The 13,927-nt window shown below is 37.5% G+C and overlaps 1 protein-coding gene across 7 annotated transcripts in view; it reads right to left on the bottom strand.

Annotated features, from left to right (window-relative positions):
* The window catches only part of atp2b3b (ATPase plasma membrane Ca2+ transporting 3b), a 59,530-nt gene that overhangs the window by 27,928 nt on the left and 17,675 nt on the right, over positions 1-13,927 (bottom strand). For all 7 annotated transcript variants that reach the window (XM_084428076.1, XM_084428070.1, XM_084428073.1 and 4 more), the window contains exons 3-6: positions 11,775-11,972; positions 6,926-7,183; positions 6,548-6,673; positions 682-807 (exon numbers count right to left, since the gene is read on the bottom strand). In XM_084428076.1, coding sequence (XP_084284202.1) covers positions 682-807; positions 6,548-6,673; positions 6,926-7,183; positions 11,775-11,972 — 708 coding nt within the window. The remainder of the gene's footprint in view (positions 1-681; positions 808-6,547; positions 6,674-6,925; positions 7,184-11,774; positions 11,973-13,927) is intronic.

The following is a 13,927-nucleotide window of genomic DNA, read 5'->3' as shown; positions in this document are numbered from 1 at the left end:
AAGAGGCCTGTTGGCATGTGAATTTTTATAAAAGTACACACTAATCTACGATTACGGGTATCAGAAAAGATTTACAAATATTACAAATCAATTTTTGCAAAAAAGACAATTCAATTGTCATCGTGAGGCAGTTATAAGTCCGTCCGTGGCTGATGACACATTTACTGTAGAGCGATTCAGTGGGACAGTAACAGAACATGGCGCCACTTCATCCTTCATCCACCCACATCCAACCTTTGCTCTCTCTCCCTCTCTCTGTTTCTCTCTTTCGTTCCCTTTCTCTGAATAATTAATCAGCCTCCTCCAATATAACTCCTAATCCTTCTCTATTCCCCTCTCTCCAGTCTCCTCTCTGATGGCTGCGAGTTAAATTACCCATGGCACGGGCCATAAAGTTTGCAGCAGTGGAGCTCTGCTTGTCTCTCTTGCTCGTCTTACCATTCATAAATATTCCTGCAGGCTCTAAGCCCACTGGTCCTCCATTCACATCAAACCCATCCCTCTCTTATGTAAGGATCTCCCACCCCCTCTATCTCCATTCTCTACTGTCTGGTAGTGCTACTCACAACGTGTAAGTGTGCAGTCATTCTCACAACATCCTACACTAGCCTCAGCGTTTTTCTCTGAGTATTACAATGTATGTTTTGGTTGGTGTTTGATGCTCTTCCTTCTCACACCTACCTTTCTTCTCTTTCTTCTCCTCCTCCCCTTCCCCGGCTCCCAGCAGAGTGAATATGATGCCGCTCTGTGAGTTGACTCCAACTGCGGTCACCAGCATCCTCCCTGATCCCTCCATTACATGGGTACCTGAGAAACAAAGAATGAGAGAAAGACATAGACAATGTTTGATATTTTACTGCAGCACATTGGAAAGACCCGACCAAATTTCCCCCAAAGGGAGTTCCTACTAGCCTGATAGAACAAGTTTAAATAAACAATTTCACACTGAACAATGTTGCTGATTTGTGACCTCCTAGCATGCAGTGCAGCATCAATAAATAATGTTCTTCCCTTCTCTTTTGAAGATTGCAGTAATGTAAATCTATATAGTATGCAAGAAAAAAAGTATGCCTTTTATATTTATGCCATATATATATATATATATATATATATACACTCACCTAAAGGATTATTAGGAACACCATACTAATACTGTGTTTGACCACCTTTCGCCTTCAGAACTGCCTTAATTCTACGTGGCATTGATTCAACAAGGTGCTGAAAGCATTCTTTAGAAATGTTGGCCCATATTGATAGGATAGCATCTTGCAGTTGATGGAGATTTGTGGGATGCACATCCAGGGCACGAAGCTCCCGACTCCGTTCCACCACATCCCAAAGATGCTCTATTGGGTTGAGATCTGGTGACTGTGGGGGCCATTTTAGTACAGTGAACTCATTGTCATGTTCAAGAAACCAATTTGAAATGATTCATGGTGCATTATCCTGCTGGAAGTAGCCATCAGAGGATGGGTACATGGTGGTCATAAAGGGATGGACATGGTCAGAAACAATGCTCAGGTAGGCCGTGGCATTTAAAAGATGCCCAATTGGCACTAAGGGGCCTAAAGTGTGCCAAGAAAACATCCCCCACACCATTACACCACCACCACCAGCCTGCACAGTGGTAACAAGGCATGATGGATCCATGTTCTCATTCTGTTTACGCCAAATTCTGACTCTACCATCTGAATGTCTCAACAGAAATCGAGACTCATCAGACCAGGCAACATTTTTCCAGTCTTCAACTGTCCAATTTTGGTGAGCTCGTGCAAATTGTAGCCTCTTTTTCCTATTTGTAGTGGAGATGAGTGGTACCCGGTGGGGTCTTCTGCTGTTGTAGCCCATCCGCCTCAAGGTTGTGCGTGTTGTGGCTTCACAAATGCTTTGCTGCATACCTCGGTTGTAACGAGTGGTTAGTTCAGTCAAAGTTGCTCTTCTATCAGCTTGAATCAGTCGGCCCGTTCTCCTCTGACCTCTAGCATCAACAAGGCATTTTCGCCCAGAGGACTGCCACATACTGGATGTTTTTCCCTTTTCACACCATTCTTTGTAAACCCTAGAAATGATTGTGCGTGAAAATCCCATTAACTGAGCAGATTGTGAAATACTCAGACCGGCCCGTCTGGCACCAACAACCATGCCACGCTCAAAATTGCTTAAATCACCTTTCTTTCCCATTCTGACATTCAGTTTGGAGTTCAGGAGATTGTCTTGACCAGGACCACACCCCTAAATGCATTGAAGCAACTGCCATGTGATTGGTTGATTAGATAATTGCATTAATGAGAAATTGAACAGGTGTTCCTAATAATCCTTTAGGTGAGTGTATATATATATATATGAAGAGTTCAGATGCAAAAGCCTCTAAGTGCCATCTGAAATTTTCTTCTAGAATGATCATTTTTATAAAGCTTGTATATTTAAGTTAAGTAATTTCACTTAAATGGCAATTAATAGGTAATTTTCATTGCCATTTAAGTGAAATTATTGAACTTAAATATACGAGCATGATAAAAATGACTATTCTAGAAGAAAATTTCAGATGGCACTTAGAGGCTTTTGCATCTGAACTCTTCATATATATATATATATATATAATACATTTTCTTGTAAAATGACCTCAAGCTAAATAAATTAATTATTTGTATTATTATTGACAAAAATAGTAATAGTTTAACTTACATAGCATTATTTTTTTCAAAATATAAATTTTGCTAAATATTTATTTATTTATAATAATGATAATAATAATAGTAACAATAGTTACATTTACATCTTTTTTTTTTCAAAACTCAAGGTCTTACAAGAAAATTACAATTTTCTATAATAATAATAATAATGTTTAAATTAATAAAAATGAATAATAATTGAATAATAATAAAAAATAATTAAATAAAATTTAAAACTTGTGAAACGGCCTAGAGCTTGGAAGTAGTTGAAAAATAATAATCATAATAATTTAGTTTAATTTTTGAGGTTGAGGTTACTTTCCAAGAAAACAACCATTTAAATTCATTTTAAACAATAGATCTATAATCGCCTTGACAAGAATCTTTTGAATGAGACATTTTACATGTAGTGAACAATTTAAAATTGGTTAAACAAAGTGTTAATAAAGGCAATTATTACAACAGTTGTTGCAACTTGATTATGTTCACATTTTCTCAACAATTTCTTTTAAACAGTGACTATATATCTACAAATACAGACAGGCGGGTCTGCTGGAGTGCACCATTAGCATCTGACTTACACAGACTCCAGACCCCACACAACGACAGCCTCCATACATCAACTTCACAAAAATATCATTGGGATAGTATTCAATAATAGCATCATGGGGGCAGGACAGCCTCATAAAGAGAATGGAGTTATCATCCCAAGTGTCTAAGAATAGCATGAAGGAAGGGAGAGGGCATGCACCAGTGCTCACAGCAGGAAACAGAGATTCTCAGATCTAATTAACAACATCTGGATGCCACTGCAGCATCTCAGTTATTCTGACACACAGAATGCGGATGCTCCGAGCATGCTTTGTGCCCGCTGACTGACAGCTGAAGCAGCGCAGCCGAGAGCAGAATACAAAGCCATTTCAAGAGAGGCCAGTGACCAGTCTCAAGTAGAGTGATGGGCATCAACCTCTAAACAATGAATCACTGCATCACATTTAATGCACAGTGACTTCGTTGCTACCAGCTTAAAAGGCCCGTAATAAAGATAACTAAATTGGCGTCCATATCAACACACGGTAACGTTCTGTTTATTATAGCGCAAGCTGCAATTATGTCGCCTGCCACTTTAAATGCAAGAGCTCTTTTGAATAGGATGGATTATGATTGGCTGGAGAGAAAAAAAAAACATTCTGAAAGTGATTCCAACTATTGTTATTGTTATAGCTGTGGTGTGGATTTCCCTGTTCTCATAGAATTAGACTATCATTAAAACTTTATAGGTAAAGTTATCAACACTTGTGTGAACAGGCCTTAAAAAGGTATATAGAATCTTAAAGGTGCTGTAAGCAATTTAAGGAATCCAAGTGACTCAAGGACATGAGAGATTGTATGATTGACCATTTTTAAAATAATCAAAGAAAATTGCATCTGTCAGTAAGATGTACATCAGTAATGGTGATATATTTGGTTTAACTTTATTTCGAAATTTCATTGGAACTAGGGCTGCACAATATTAGAAAAAAACTGACGTTCCAATGTTTTCTGTGATATACAGTATATTGCGATATATATATTTTTTTTAAATAGCTAGCTTGGAAAGAATTAATCATTCTAGAATTGTGATTTTGTTAAGGAGTGCATCAAAATATTTTAAAAAGCTCAAAATGAATGTTTTGTGTGAACCACCCTTTTAGGGCTAAACGATTTAGGAAAAACTTGGAACATCTTGGTCTTCACACTATACTCTTTACAAGAAACAATTTAAAACCTCTTTCAATAACTATAAAGTGAATAGAATAAAAATAAAAAAACATTCCCACAACACATTGAATATGGTGCAGGGATGACGTCAAAACCCAGAAGACTAAATCACCAGTGGTTTCCTCGAGATTTTTCTATGGGTTTTTATATTTTTCAATTTATGAGTAAAATATGAGAAACGATACTTGAACGTTTTGTTCTACGTAAACTGCACACACTCACATCCCAAACATTCTTATCTAGTTACTTATTAGAAACATACATTTAAAAAAATAAACATAACAGCTTTAAAATTTGTGTTTTTGATATGAGTGCGTGTAATTTATGTTGTAGAGTAAACGTTGAAGTATCGTCATAAAACAATAAAATAACATTTTAAGAACCCATAGGAAAATCTCGAGGGAACCAGGGATGAATTAGTCTTCCAGGTTCTGACGTCATCCCTGCACCACTCTGTTGCAATAAAAATAACAACTATTTATAATATTTATTGTAGTTATAATTAAACAGAAATATTAAGCAAAATTGAAACACATGCATATAGAGTTTATACATGTGTGCAGCAGTTTAGAGCGTCTCTGCTTATTTAATAAAGAAAGAACTGTTTCTTTGATTAAGTATGGCATTTTCTTTACTTAAAGCTGCAGTCCGTAGTTTTTCCTCTTTGTCGCCATCTCTGTTTGAAATCTGCAATTGCAGTTATTAGCGGAATTATCAACTTTACGTGGGTTGTGCTTCGGCGCGGATGAATCCAATGTTTTGAGGAGAATGTGCGGCTGTCAGTCGCCACGCCGGTGTGGATACTGTCATTCAGAATCACAAATTCTACTTTTTGGAAGTATGACCAACATAAGAATTTTCACCGGAAAATGTCATTGAACAAGTAAGTAACATCCACTTTTGTTCTGACCAACTAATGGAAAAAATTTGTCTGATTAAATCTAACGATCGCTAATCATATCACGTCAAACCGTGCAAATTATATTTGTTCTCAAATTGTTAATGTTAACAGCATCAGCATTGCGTGACTACATTTAATGTGTATTAGGGCTACCTGTAGTTCAGTTTCCATTTCTGTGCAATCTAAAATCGAATTGTCATACCAACAAATTAATGTTCCTTAGAACTAGTTCTCTTTGAAATACAAACACGCATATCTGTAATCAGATGTATATTTACTGCATTATTCAATATTCTGATGCACGGGGAAAAAAGCCGTCTCTGCTTCAAAACACAGAGTTCATGCCACCTTTCAAAAGCCTTTCCGATATTTATCCTTGTTTTCGCATGGGCCCGGTTGCAGTCAGTTTTTTTCTGTAGCCAAAGAGAAGTCCAAAGTCTTTTGCATTTTACAACGGGTGAATCTCCAGTTGTCACAGGTGATTGCCGTTTGAACCTTTCTGGATCCGCCATCAAATTGATAAGTTTAATTATATCAAGTGCTGTGAGAAAAGGCTATAAATCTCCACCTCCAACATCCTCACACGCAATATAGCCTACTAGCCGAGACATTCTATATGTGTACAGATATGACGTAATGACGCAAAGACATGCTCGAATTTCCCGCGGAAATCCACCAGTACCACTGGAATTAAAAACATTATTACAAGCTTACCGTTTTGAATCGAGCTGGCAAGCAGATAGTTTTGAACACTGGCTGGTTATGTACTTGCTCAAACATTTATGTTGGATCATTTTTAACCCAAAAAAGTTACGGACTGCAGCTTTAAGAAACACTTTATATATAGTAGTCAACATTTGAAGTGGATCAAAACCTTTCATCAAAGTTATACATGAATTTTGAACAATATACCCGTTCTTGTCTTAGGACAACTTTGATGAACCTTTTTGATCCACTTCAAATGTTGACTACTGTATATGTATGAGGAGCGGTGAAGAGCGTCTTGCATTTGTCTTCGAGTCACAGCAAAATTTTTTGCTTTTGCCTATGTCACAATATGAGGTAAATCCGGACCTGTAGCCTATGTAAGGAACCTTAAAGTTTTTAAACTTGGATACAATCACAGGTGATTTTTCAGGGGGCTGAGATGCTGAAACCCCCATTAAATAGGGTCTCTTAACATCTATGACCCACACACGTACACGGCCCTTACCAGAGAGAAGCATGGGGTCCTTGTCGGCCGACTTCCGCACATGGTCTGATTCACCAGTTAATGAGCTCTCGTCGATTTTCAGGTCATTCGCCTGAATCAGGACCCCATCAGCAGGTAGGAGGTCACCTGAGAGAGATAAATAAATATCACGTGATCAGCAGGGCATCCTTAATATCCCAAAAAGCATTCACTGTTCCTACCAATAATGCTGTATTACACAGGGTACATTATCAACAAATGAATTCTCATTGTGATTTGTGGATATGTGAACATCACTCTAAATATATTTCTGTGTTAATCCACACCTCATATTAGATGAGTTAAGCCTAATCTCAGCATTCATTCCATTCTCTGAGCTCAGCAGAACAGGAAACTTACCATATTTGACCTGCGCCATGTCCCCAACCACCATCTCAGCAACAGGGATCTGGATGACGTTTCCATTGCGCACCACAGCGAATCGCTGCTCCAGCTCGATGCGGCTCTGCAGTCCCCGGAACTGTTTCTCTTTACTCCAGTCGTTGAAAGCGGTCACCAGCACCACGCAAATGACGGATAGCAGGATGGCTGCACCTTCAATCCATCCTGCCTCCGCCTCGCCTTCATCTTCACCTCCTCCTGACACATTCCCACAACCTGCAGAGGGTTGAGGTTGCTATTTCATGGCTGTCTGGCATAGTTGATTCTGATTGATCAATAGCAGTATTGAGCAGTCAAATAGTTTGGTATGATAACGAGAAAACTGGATTTTTTAAATGATCAAATCATGACAACATTTGCCAAACGTGAACATTTCACAAATTAATATTACACGGTTTGTCTATTAGACATGCACATTTGACAGTAGCTTGAGTTGGAATGCAGATGTAAATGTATTTCATAAACAAAAACAGTAACATCTGTAAAAAATTATAACACCCTAATTTATTTAGGATCCACGCATGAACCACAAATGAACCTCACTACCATGGTAAATAGTAACTATATGGATTCTATGCTATATATATATATATATTTTTTTTTTTTTTTTTTTTTTTTTTTAAACAGTAGCCTAAGGGCATTAGTAAAAGCACAAAAACTGCTTTAACTTAATAACAAAAAATACTGTAACTATACTCCTTTAATACATTTGATGTCTACAATATATGATTATCCAACATTTATACCAAAATCCTATGGTTTCTGTTAGCTTTACTAGAGTAAATTATGGTAAATATTGGCCACTTGTGAATTGGAAAGCACCTGTTTTCCGCGTCTGTGTTGTTGAGAATGTCAGCGCTCCTGTTTCATCTGGCTTTAAACTAGCTTAAATCACGAGGCACTAGATTTGCGGTTTGTATCGGAGAAATCTACACCGAACTGGAATGCTGCTCACTGGATCTCACGGCGATGTAGTGGTCACGTGATTGAGACGGTCAGCAGCTGAAATACATTCGTTCTGCTGCATTGTGTTTTGAGCTGAGCTGATAAATGGAACTGATAAATGATAAACGAGTATGGAAGGCTTTAGGTAGCAATATTCAATTTGAAATGTAATATGCAAAATGACAATGCAATATGTAAAATGGCAATGCATTTCTGTTTTTAAATTTACATTTTCCATTAGGCTACATATGTGCAACGTTTGGTGCAAAATGAAAATGAAAATTCAATTATATAATTTGCATTTGCCATTTCATACACTGGTTTTAATATGTAAATTGAATCCATATTTTAACGCTTTATATGTTGCAAAATTAAAATGAAAATGTATTACAGAACTGATTAGATATGTTTAACATGTTCAAGCAAAAACTTATTTTTTCTTATGTTATTTTTCTTAATTGCATTTACACTCACAGTTAAGACACTTGCGATTGCATTTTCATTAAATGTCCCGCAATGATTGTAGCCAAATTCAATGTGCAAATTGAAAATGCATTCCTAGCCAATCACGTCCCCGCCCCCTCCCACCCTGTCAATCACTGCGTGTGGTGAAGGCGGGGCTCGGCAACAGGTAAACTATATTTTGAGGTGTTGGAATGAAACACGGCGTCGGCAGAGCTGATACGAGCGTTATATTCACTGGCAGAAGAAGTGGAGCGTGAACAGAGAAATGGTAGTGTTTCCGAAGATTATTACTCGTCCGCAGGTGATAGAACCAGTTGTTGGAACATCTGGCAGAATGTTCTGCTGCGCTGTTGTTGTCTGATGCTGGACTGTGTGATGGTTTTGTTTTGTATAAAATATTCTCATTGTCTGATACACATTATCTTTATTCTTATTACTATTAACTATAATTACCCAATAATGTTGGAGATCCTTTAGTTTTTCCTTACAAATGCATAGGCCTATTACTCTGAGATCACAGAATATGAAGGGTCAAAATCAAAGCTAGCGAAAAATGTGACCGCTCTTTAAAGGAGTCATAACCTAGTATTACATTGGATACCTACTGCTGTATTATAGTCTTTCAGGCCCTTCTAAAAAAGAAAAGTGGAAAAAAAAATAAGCACAGACCTACTTTTACCCTTATTTCTGAAGGCATTTTTGTCTCGCGAGATCAATGCGATGTTTTGGCTGTCGTGGACGCTCTATATGGCTCTGCACGCCAGTTGAAAGTGTTGTTGGGACAGCGTCATTAAAAATGAATTTCATCCACTGGTCCCTGATAGTTTCGTCCGATTTTGGGAGATAAAACACATTTACATGTTTTTTATGGCAATCAACCACAGAGCAAGTCCGGTGTGCACTCGGTTTCTCCATCTTTCTCGACTGAACTGCATATGAGGGGGAGAGGGGAAGGGGGGCTTCCTGCTGCGGTGTCCATATATGGTATATCCTACTACCTCATGACGTCAAGAGGGAGCTGAAATCAAAATCTCGTATTTGAGTGCGCGTGGACGCGCGCTGGTTTATTTACCCTGAGGTAAACAAACGCTTCACTTTTACATATCGGCTTCCCGGCCAGTGTATAATCGTTAGTCGATCATAACATACATTGATTCTCGTGGAAAAGTGAAAATTGCAGGTTATGACTCCTTTAATTCTTCATAACTGACTGTAATGTTCAATAAAGTGACTCATGTGATGTATGAATATCTCCCATTTCTATTTGATTAAGCATATTGATCAGATATTGATAAATCTATAGGTAGGCTACAGTAGGGTCACGGAATCTGACGGGTCAAATTCATAGAAGACCTAGCCTTTTTTTTGGGGTGAATGTGGAGCAGGTCGGGGGGCTGGTGACGCCATCGTCTATAATTCTATAATTATTATATTATGTTCTTATATATAATATAAGTATTATATTAGATTCTATAATGTCTAATATCTTAAAAACCGAAGCAGCACAAACGAACGAGACTATTTTATTTGGAGCATGTGGGGGGCTGAGTGACCTCAGAATGACCTACAAATATTTTTATCTTTTAATATCTAAAAAACCTAAGCAGCACAAAAATAAAAATAAAATAAAATCCAGCATAAACAAAGTAAAAATGATTGAGCCTATTTTGTCGACATTTTGCATTGGGTGGGGGCGGGGCCAACTTCACGCAGTGATTGACAGGGTGGGAGGGGGCGGGGACGTGATCGGCTCGGAATGTATTTGAATTTTGCTACATTCATTGCGGGACATAAATGAAAATGCAATCGCAAGTGTCTTAACTGTGAGTGTAAATGCAATTAAGAAAAATAACATTTAAATGATCATTTTGCTACAGTTTTTGCTTGAACATGTTAAACATATCTAATCATTTCTGTAATTAATTTTTGCAACTTATAAAGCGTTAAAATAAGGATTCATATGGCCCTAGTGTATGAAATGACAAATGTAAATTATATATTTTAATTTTAATTTTGCACCAAACGTTGCATAAATGTAATAATGGCAAATGTAAATGTAAATACAGAAATGCATTGCCATTTTACAAATTGCATTGTCATTTTGCATATTACATTTCAAATTGAATATTGCTACCAAAATGCTTCCATAATTATGAAAGTTATTTTATCAAAGAATCCTGAAAAAAGAAATCCACAAAAAAATTGCACAAAACTATTAAGCAGCACAACTTTTTTCAACATTGATAATAATAAGAAATGTTTCTTGAGTATCAAATCAGCATATTAGAATGATTTTTGAAGGATCACGTGACACTGACGCTGAAAAGTCAACTTTGCCATCACAAATGACATTTAAAAAAATATTAAAATAGAATTTTAAATTGTACAAATATTTCGCAATATTACTGTTTTACTGTAATACTGATCAAATAAATGTACAGTAATAAAAATCATCACCCTGCCAGGGCTTATTTTCTATTTTATAATGATTGGCTTTTTGTCAGTGGCATATAATTTTAGTGTAGCCTACGCTAGTGTAATATGGGCAATGAAATGAAACGCGCGTGCTCACGCAGTATAGTGTGAATCTGGCGGTAGATCACCCGTCCACAAAAAATAATACAATATATATATTTATAAAATAATGAAAATAATAACCTTTCAACAAAACATTCAGGGAATTTTTAACGTTCTGATGAAAGGGTTGCCTAAATAGGCCTAGGCTAGAAATACGTTTGAGAATGAATCGCTTATTTTAAAAGAGAAAAAAATATTTGCGTGGTGCCCCCCTGGACAGCAACAATACACATGCAGCTTTGTGGAAAATAATTCTGAAAGTTTTAGGCTGCATAATGCAAACGTCACTCTGTATAAGGAAGGGATATGTACAACAACAAGCGGATTGATATGGGCATATGGGTGATATGGTTAATCCGCCTATGCTTGTTGTACATGTCAAAATCATCATTTTATATGGTTAATCCGCCTATGCTTGTTGTACATATCAAAATCATCATTTTTATACGGTTAATCCGCCTATGCTTGGTGTACATATCCCTTGCTTATGCAGAGTGACGTTTACATTATGCAGCCTAAAACTTTCAGAATTCTTTTCCACAAAGCTGCATGTTGCTGTTTATTTTTCCCCAGCACCCTTAAACTCCTCCCTTTTATTTTCTCTCTTTCTGCATTCCTGCTTGACAGTCCAGCATTTTCTCACCTTTCATTCTCACCTTTTTCCTCCCACACTCCCTTGATTCAGTTCTCTCTCTCTCTCTTCCCTCCCACTCTCTATCCGTCATTGCCTCCTCCCTCGACCCACACCATCCCTTTAACTAATTTCCTCTATACACCTCATCCCTCTAACATCCCTGACTAGCTTCCCTCTCTCTCTCACCCTCGGCCTCGTGTCCGGGTGGCTGATAGAAGGACAGGCCGAGGGAGATGATGGCTGCAATCTCCAAGATGATGAGGGTGACGTCTTGTAATGCCTCCCACACCAGCTGAAGGAAGGTCTTGGCCTTTTTCGGGGGTATGAAGTTTTGTCCAAATGCCTGCCTGCGCTTCTCCAGATCTGTCGGGTTATCTGACAAACCTGAAAGGAAAGGAAGAAGAATCAAACAAGGGTTGTCACCATTTTTTAAACGGTGGGCACCCTCTCTCTCAGGCCAACGAGTAGGCAGTCTCGTGTAGCCAGAACTTCAGACGGTCGGCAGAAGGTCTCCATAGCCGCTTTCAATTGGCCAAGGACCGCCCACAGGCCATCTGAGAGACATGTAAAGCAACCAATCACAGTTCGGTTTGTTCAGCGTCATGTTACTGTAGGTGTGAAAATGTAATGTTGATGTCCCTACAATAACAGACTGCTGTCTAAAACTCATAGATGTATTTTAAAGAGTATGCTGTGAACTAAACATGCTTTACACACTTTTGAATATCCAGTGTTTAGCTGACCCTCAAACATGATGGCTTTTTTTCTTCCATGACGCGTGACAAAGGCTTTTTTTTTCAGGCAAACCCGTTAAAAGAATGAGACACACACGTCTCCCGGAAATCCTGTAGAATTCATCCAGTCAGATGACGACTTAGAAACTCCTGAAGTGTTTTCAATTTTCGTGTGTCATATGCATCAAACATTCAGCCAACGTTCCGTGGGAATGACGTCTGAGGCTGAGACTTATGAGTAGGATATACTGTACCATAGAGGAACTTTGTGTGCCGCTCTCATCACAGGGCCAAGGACTCCTGCTGAATTTCAAAGCATCCTGTGCATTCAGATTCACCCAATGCAGGACACATTGCTTTTAAAAGACCATTTAGAATGAGATGTTTTTGTTAGCTGTCTGCAGTCTCGCAGTTTGTATTTTAAAAGTGTTTAGCCATGATGCATTTTGGCAATATGGTCTTTTGACAAGGGCACTGTAAAGTTCAACTGATAAATCCTTGATATCTCCCTAATGATTAATACATGTATATCCCTGTATACCTCCTGAGTAAAGGGCATTCCTATTCACTGGATTTAATAATCTCCATGATTTAAAAAATAAATGTTAATGTTAACACTAAACTAATGACTTTTAAAATATGCAAAGATTTTAAAACACTAGGCACTTGGAGACTCTAAAAATGGTTCCAGAGGAAAAACTGGGTATCATACACTAAACGAGGATCACACAGCAGACTTTCAAGTCACTCTGAACTCAACAAACTTACACAAAAACATGTGCCTTGTCGAAAGAAGGTACATGACAAATGAAAATAATTTGTTTTCTAAAATCGACTTAAAATATCAAACATGCTTGATATCCTCCAACTGGATGGAATCAAAGTCTGAGGCTGAAAAAAGTCTGTGCCCATCATACACAAAGCGATTTTTTGTGAAATCTGTCAACTCAAATCTGTGAATTGGCTCTCAATTTCGACAAATAGCACCGACTCCTCCAGACTGAAAATCGGGGCAAAAATCTGTGCAAAATTTGTGTAGTGTATTCCAGCCTTTACAGCAGTGGTAGGGTGCAGGATGACTTAAATGAAAAATCTTTTTTAATATATGAGGATAATATCTCTAATCTAAATTGAAATGATAAAAACAATATTAAAAACTAGCAAAAACTATTAAATCAATAACTAATAACTAAAAATCAGTGACTTTAGTTTTTATTGAAGAACATACAGGTCTTGAAACTTGTGGAATCACAAAATGAATTGTGTGTCATTCATTTAATATATACATTTCTATTAATAAAAAGTAAAAACAAGCAGTTTTGTTATACTGGAAGTATTTTAGCTTATATTTAGAGGGGGGCCTTCAAATATTGGACTGCGAATATTGTGTTCAGAAAGACTAAAAAGAAACTACAATTAATACTTGCATATGAGGTATGGGTTTGGCACCTGGGTTTCCGTCATGTAAACTAAGGGTGCTTTTCAAAATTTCTAGACATAAGTCAACATATTAGCTTGCTAGCATGTATTATAAGCCAATGGTCGCTAAATACATGAACAAATGTTGGTGGAAAGATGCAGCTGAACTAATGTATAAAAAGTAAA

The sequence above is a fragment of the Rutilus rutilus genome (genome assembly GCF_951802725.1).
Source record: "Rutilus rutilus genome assembly, chromosome: 13".
Taxonomy (NCBI): domain Eukaryota; kingdom Metazoa; phylum Chordata; class Actinopteri; order Cypriniformes; family Leuciscidae; genus Rutilus; species Rutilus rutilus.
The sequence above is the reverse complement of the archived record's forward strand: the minus strand, read 5'-3'. Positions and strand labels throughout refer to the sequence as shown.